The sequence below is a fragment of the Ixodes scapularis genome, unplaced genomic scaffold, assembly GCF_016920785.2.
Source record: "Ixodes scapularis isolate PalLabHiFi unplaced genomic scaffold, ASM1692078v2 PGA_scaffold13__105_contigs__length_92229423, whole genome shotgun sequence".
Lineage (NCBI taxonomy): Eukaryota > Metazoa > Arthropoda > Arachnida > Ixodida > Ixodidae > Ixodes > Ixodes scapularis.
The window spans coordinates 81,838,085-81,845,284 of NW_024609839.1; the positions used below are offsets into that span (position 1 = coordinate 81,838,085).

The following is a 7,200-nucleotide window of genomic DNA, read 5'->3' on the forward strand; positions in this document are numbered from 1 at the left end:
GTGCGTTTGCTTCCAATCAACATTCTGGCGGTCTCAGACTCTGAACCGGAGGCACTTTGCAGAACTTCTGCATTGGATGATTTAGTTTCCATCCTCTGACCCGAACTCCAAGATGCACTGGAAGTATAAATAGAAAGAGCCAGCAATCCGATTGCCACTGCCACATTAGCAACCAGCGTGCGTATCAGTCCAGCAAAGTGTTGAATTTTGAAACTATAAATACCCCATCAAAGTGAAACACGGCATGAACAAAATATGAGCGGTACACATAAGGTTACTCGACATCTAAAGCTTTGTCCGGGGTTTGCCCGTTTCTTTCTGCCTTGTTGTCGCAGAAGCCGGATGCGAGACCTTCCTTTCGCTCCGTCAAGACTCAGCTGGAGAAGATTATGGACAAGGACCATTGACTGCCAGAACAAAGTTAAGACTCGACCCTGTTGCAAACTACTTCAAGTGGCTCTTAACGGAACTGGACACTGTGTTCTCATGCGCCGCCGGAGCAAAACTGCCAGCTAAACAGATATTTTTGTTTGCATAGCATTCACAAACTAGGACCGAGTGGTTGTATGCGTCTTCGTCTGCATGTGTACGGTAAGCGTAGCGTCGGCTAAAGCCAATCTCGTTTTTTTTTTTTAGCTGTCTATCCAAGTCATTGCCAGAAACCTGTGATTGAAGAGTTAGGTCTGCTCAGTTCCATGACATTTCTTGTGTTGTTGTTGCAGCTTTTGTTGCATTTCTTAAAAAAAATATAGACCCTTTTGTGTGCCATAATTTTAATTTTTTTTTCTTTTTTTATTGAGCGGTTGTGTTGACACCGGCTCCCCCGGTGTCGTCTATCACGGCGAATTTTCGTAGAAGGGTTTTCATTTTTTGTTTTTTTATATTTTCGTTAACATTTGTTAATGAGCGTTTTGCTTAAAAGGGGTTCGTTTAGCCATGACAAAGTTTTATATTTTCAGGTGTTCCTTAAACGGAATGCTTCGGCCCGCTTTTGGGATGTACGCGGACGAAAGGCGGAAATAAAAAGAAGCGGTTATTCCGAGTACTTTGAATGATGTGCTTTGGGAGGTTCACCATTTCATCATTTTCAAATACTATCGCATTTTAGTGCATCCCCTAAGAACCCAGATCTGCCTAAAATGGTGCACTGCATCGCAAAATTAGCTTCTTAAACGGACACCAATGCCGCGAGACTATTGCTGCACCGATAAAAATATGTAAAAAATGAAATAAAAGAACTTTTGCATCATAGTGACATTGCCCTGTGCTATCCAATAATGTATATGTAAGCCATTTCCATAAAAAAAAAGGGAGCATAATTATTGTTTTTGTTTGGCAACAGTAGATATGTTACATATAGTATTTTAATACTCAGTCTTTTTTTTTTTAAGTTTGGACGTTGCGGGATTTGCTAGCTACTAACAGAGGTGCCGATAGAGTAACCAAAGGGTTAATCTCAACAGCGGCGGCAATCTCGAGGGAGACATCAAACCGGAAAGTGGTCCCCCTAAGAGAGAGTGAGGGAAGGGCCGTCCAAGAGGGAAGGCCCTCTGCTTCACGAACAGGTCGAAGCTCGCGGCGAAGGAGGCCGAGCGTTCCAACCCGCGGCCGTTATCACAGCCATCGGTCGAAGGGAGACCACTGGAATCCCCGCAACATGTGTCTCGGGCGACCAGCCTCCATTACGTGCCCAGTGTCTTCCATTATGCTCGTGCTGCACGCGCACAATCGAGGCACATAAAGCACCGAAGTGTTATCGAAGGTAGGGAAGCTAGCGCCGGAAGTGGGGCAACTGAAGGACCAAAGTTTTAATCCTCTTGACCATTGTGGTTTCAACTACTCGTTGTGTGAGGATGGGACACGGCTACCTTCGGACATGGGGTGGGGGAGCAGCTTCGCTTGGTTGGTTATCTTACCTGCCAACATCAAGGGTCCAGCTGCAATTCACCACCAAAGCAAGAGGTGGGAAGCATTTGAGCACGTATTACGACCTCTCTGAAAGTGCCCACAAATCGGATAGTTTGCAGCTTGCTCCTTTGCATGCATCGCTTTTTCCTCGACCTATTGAGACACTGAAATTGAAAATTAACCTATTTGCCTGAGTCTTCTCCGGCATTCCTGTCAACTAAGTTTGTGATTCATCACGTCCGTGGGACACCAGAATGCCACTACTGCATGACTGAGGAACGAGTTCTACTGTTCAAGGGACAAATGCATTTTTCTTTAAGTTGGGCAGTCTACTCTATACTCCCGTGTCACCAGTTGTGCGCAGTACAGGCGAAGGCAACGCCAGGCGAGCTGAAAAAGGCCAAGCGCTAGGAAGGCTGGGGAAAAGGAAAGAAACCTCCTATCTTCTCTAGTGTTCCTAGTGCCCTCTCTCCTCTCACCCTCCGTTGCCCTCCTCTGCTGTCTTACCTTCGTAGTACTTGCCTTTTCTCTCTTCGCCTGCTCTGCACACAACTAGTGAAGGAGTATAGGGTGTTTCCACGTTGAGTCGTGCAATAACGGTTCGGGTCATATTTTGAATGCGAAAGCATTAACTGGTCCCATGGAGCGAACCGACGTCATCAGCTTCAACACCACGCCAAACGGCACCTAAAACCCCCTTTCCCAAGTAAAGCCGATTTCTGAGGGATTAGGCTCCCATTGGCTCTCGTGCGGCACAATTCCGAAAAAGCCACCAGGGAAGCCCCTCTCCATGGCGGCGCGGCCGCCGGTAAGAGGAGGAAGCGGTGGTGGCAGAGACAAAGCCCGTCCCGGCAGACTCCAGAGTGGCCGCATGGCCGGGCTCAGCACGGCGCAGCCACTTTACGAAAGCGTGCACTCTGCCGTCTGCCGGCGATGCGTGGCTGTCCACGCCACTACGCCGCAGACACCAAAGAAAGCGGACGAACGACATTCATGCCTTCGCATTCACAACTCCTAAGAGGTGCTTAGGTGTCCTCGGACTTTTTTTTTTTTATATTTATGTAAAAAATATATTCTAAAGCATGTTCTTGGGAGGAGCACTCAGGCATATGTGAACGCCGTAGCTGATTTTCTTAGAGATATAAATTTTCAAAGCTCGAGGCGTGAAGATTGCCAAGGTTTTGCTATGGTACTCCGCACAGCCGTCAATTTCACACTAAAGCATGCACCGAGTAATTATTTTTCTACTTATTTTATGAACGGTTTACAAGATGTATGCGTAATATGAAAAATTACAATATAAGATTTCGATGCAAAAAAATTTATGAAGCATGTTTTATAGGTGCATTAACACATTATTTACCAACAAACTTTTTCATTAAAACGATGCCAAAAATATATCAAATAGATCACCTTCAGATAATTTTTATCAATATATGATAAAAGTATGCTTAGCTATTATTGTACCGTAGAATACCGTGCATCCGCCCATACAACATTAAGCGCCCATTCCCAAATTTGTAAAATCTGAGAAAATATGCGCAGTACATTGATATGTAGAATTGATGACCGGACAAGCTCCCATCCCCCATTTTTTCATGATTATCTCAAAATCTTGAGTGGGCGCTTGCCCGGTATTTTACGGTAGTTTTTATTAATGCAGAAATGCAGCTCACTTCTCTGAATATGGCGAAATTGCACGTAAATTTTTTTAAAAACTCCACTTTTTACTTAAACTCTCCTTAAACACCGACAGTCTATTTATGCTCGCGAATGTTTTGTTTTTATTTGTACATGACACGCGAGAGCCCAGCTACCCAACACACAATTTGTGGCTCAAAATTCACGTTTTTTTCTGCTGAAAACTACCGAATGAGAACTGGTCGGTTTGAGTCTCGCTCGCTCTCTTGCTGTTCAGACTCTCGTACCAATGATAATCAAAGTCGTGGGTCATCGAAGGCACACACTCAATATTAAAAATAGAAAAAAAAAAAATGAGACCAATTTTTTGTGGCTTCTAAAAAACTGCAAATGCATTGCTTGAAAAAAAAAAAAAAATTCCGAGGACACTTAAGCACTTTTTACGAGTTGTGAATGCGGAATCACGAATGTCGTTCCTTGCGCCATGGCCGCTTCCGATTCTCTCGGCGCCGCGGCCGTTTCTGCTCCTTTTGGGGGGGGCCGGAGCACCGTGGCGGAGGGGTGGCGTTCCTTGGAACTATGCTGTGGACCAGCCAATGGGAGTCTATCCATCAATTCGCTGTTACAGACTACAGGCTTCGCTCCATGGGACAGGGGAAGTTAGGTGTCGTTTGGCATGGCTTCAAGGGCTGATAACGCCAGTTTGCTCCACAAAACGGTTAATGCTTTTGCATTAAAAAAAAATTTGCGCAGAACACCAAAGTGCATGTACTGCATAATGGACATTTTTCCAATAAGCTTCTGCAAATGCACACACCTCCTCCCCTGGACTTCTGCCGCTATCGCCATTTGCGCAAAGCAAAGTTCCACTCATCCGACATATTCAGGACCTACTTTCGCGTGCATTTCGTTTTTTGGGGGGCAATTCTTGCTTGCGTAAATGGTAGTATGAGGTATAAAAGGCAACGAAAAACAACACAACAGCGTGATGCCAAAGTAATTTTGATGGGCGAAGGCAAATTGGGCTGCCCTTCGATTGTGGTTTGAAGACAACTCCGCAGACGGTGCTCGTTACTGGAAAAAGGTCCATTTGTAACGTTGCGTTGTATCGCTGGAGTCGCGGGCTGGACAAAGCAGACCAAGCGATGGCGGCGGACGACGGGCATGGGACCTCTTCAGAACTGCATTTCCGTATTAATAACCGAACTACAATAGTGGCTAAGCATATTTTTGATATATTCGTAAAATGCATTTACAGGTAATCATTTTTATATACAGTAAAATACCGTGGAAGTGCCCACTATTAACATTTCCCAAACTTGGGAATTCTGCAAATTATTCCTTAAGTGCCCGATTTGACCAGACAAGCCCCCGTGTCCGAATTAACCGAGTTTTCAGCGAAAGTGGGGTAGGCGCTCTCCCGTTATTTCACTGTATTTTGCGTTGCTTCACATGAAGTAGTTTGTTGGTAAATAAATTGTGAATCTGTATCAAAGACAAGTTTATTGACGTGTTTTGTAAATATTTTTTCGTAGAAATCTTATTGTATTCTTTAATATCCTGTTCACATGTTGTAAACCTTTCATAAAATATTTGGGAAAAGTTAATACCATACGCATGCTTCGGTGTGAAGTTATCAGCTGTGTAAAGTGCCATAGCCAAACCTTGGCAATCTCCACGCATCAAGCTTTAAGATTTTATATCTCCAGAAGAAAAGTAGCTACGGCGATCGCACAGTGCCGAATGTCCCTCCCAAGAACACGACTTTAACATATATTTTATATATAATTATAAAAAATATGACCCGGACCATGATCCGACGTGAAAAATCCTACTATTTGCTGAAGGTGGAAAGTTTTACATTAGAGGTGCTCTTGCACCACTACACGCCGAGATATTCAAAATGAGGAGATCACACTTGCTTATTTTTGCGTCATTAGTTACTTTCAACTACAGTTGAAACTTGGAGCTTTTTTTTTCATTTTTTTTTTTTTTGAAAGTACTCCATTGCCAAGAAGATGGCACTACTGTGGCACAATAGTTCACAGGAGCTCGTTGGATACTCTATTTAACACCATGAAATACACAAGAAACACTGAGCTATTTTGTAAGGCACCCAGTAAAATTATGGTTTGAGAATCGTTTTCCCCAGCCTTCGGGCCGACGCCGTGCTCCTTGCCTGGTGGTGCAGCCTGATCTTGCTGTAACATGAAGCTGTGCGTTTGGTCAGCCGAGCAACATGGTTGTCGGCTGGCTCGGTGTCAAACATGTGCTTGTTTCCCTCGAAGAATCGCACCTGTCTCTCAAGGAGGTCGTGAAGAACGGCACACCCAACAGCCACTTCTAGACGCTGTCGTTTGAACACCCCTTTGGATGTGCTGTCTCTGGCCTTCAGCACCCTGAGGCACTTTTCTGCACTTTTGCAGATGGCCACCAAACTAGATGAGGGCATGGGTGGGTCTCCGGTTCTTCGTCGCTCCTGCAGGATAGCCAGGCAGCCTGGGCAGGTCTCGTCTTTCTGCAGCATGCGGGCAACATAACCAGCTAGGTGTTCTGCGATGTTCTCCACGTACAAGGAGAGAGTTCTGTCATTTGGGACGTCCAAATAGTCATGCTCTTCTATGCGCAAGGACAGAGTCTTTATGCTCGGAACATCCGCATAGTCGTGGTCCTCATCCCTGGGTAGGACCATCATGCCGAGAAATCTAACGGTTCCGCGATCGTTTAGCGGGGCATTATGGTCCGTATCTTTGCAGAGGGCTGCGTCCCTCATCTGATTCTGCGTCGAGCAGTTTCCACTTGGCTGCCGCAGTTTGGGACGCACAAGGAGTGTCTTGTAGGCATCCACAAACTGCCGAGCCGTCGGGTTGTCGTTCCAACTTCCTCTGCGCCTTAGGGAACCGAAAAAGCGCTTTAGGTGATCCCGACTGCACTTGTAGGTGAGCAGGTACCTCATGAGGGGTTTCTCGCCACCCAGCAGCTTGTTGAGGAGACCTTCGAAGCTCTTTATGGCCAGAAGAAAACCCACAAAAGCGGTCTTCATTTTGGTAAGGTGGAGTGGCTGGCCATGGATGTCCTTCAAGCCAAGGATGTACACCTCTGCTTCAAAGAAGGGCTTCCACAGGTGCTCCGTAGTCATCTTCAGGGGTGCCTTGAGGCCTTCGGCCAAATGGTTTCTCGAATTCATCATCGTAAACAGTGTGTCGAAGATCCTCACGAACTTTACTGTTGCCTCGCTGTCGGCAAAAGTTTGGATCTTGAGGTTGGTTGTGCAGAATTCTAGGGCGTCGGCAACGCTCGAGCTGATTGCTTTGCCTGCAAGATCCATTGGCTTCAGTTTGTTGCCTTCCCTTGGACCTTGTTCTTGTTGATGCTTCTTAAGCTCCTCAATGTAGAGCCACCTTATGGAACGTCCGTCGGGATCTTGGATGACCCGAAGAGACGACAGCGTGCTACAAAGTAACTTTAGCATATGGCAAAGGTCACAGAAGACGAAGACCTTTTCTTGGCTGTTGGCGGGATGTCGGAACCAGGGCTTCATTTCTTGGGGGGGCACCTGCAGCTCAATTCCGAGCGCTTCAAACATGGCCCAATTCGAACAGAGTCTGTCGCACGTCAGGGAGCATGCAACAACACCAATGTCGTATAGCT

General features: G+C 45.9%; 1 protein-coding gene across 1 annotated transcript in view; it reads left to right on the forward strand.

Moving 5' to 3' along the window:
• Positions 1-1,251, forward strand: part of LOC8038841 (tyrosine-protein kinase Btk29A) — a 29,724-nt gene extending 28,473 nt beyond the window's left edge. Inside the window, exon 18 of the mRNA XM_029984270.4 lies at positions 336-1,251. Coding sequence (XP_029840130.2) covers positions 336-407 — 72 coding nt within the window. The 3' untranslated portion in view covers positions 408-1,251. The remainder of the gene's footprint in view (positions 1-335) is intronic.
• Positions 1,252-7,200: the final 5,949 nt, after the last annotated feature.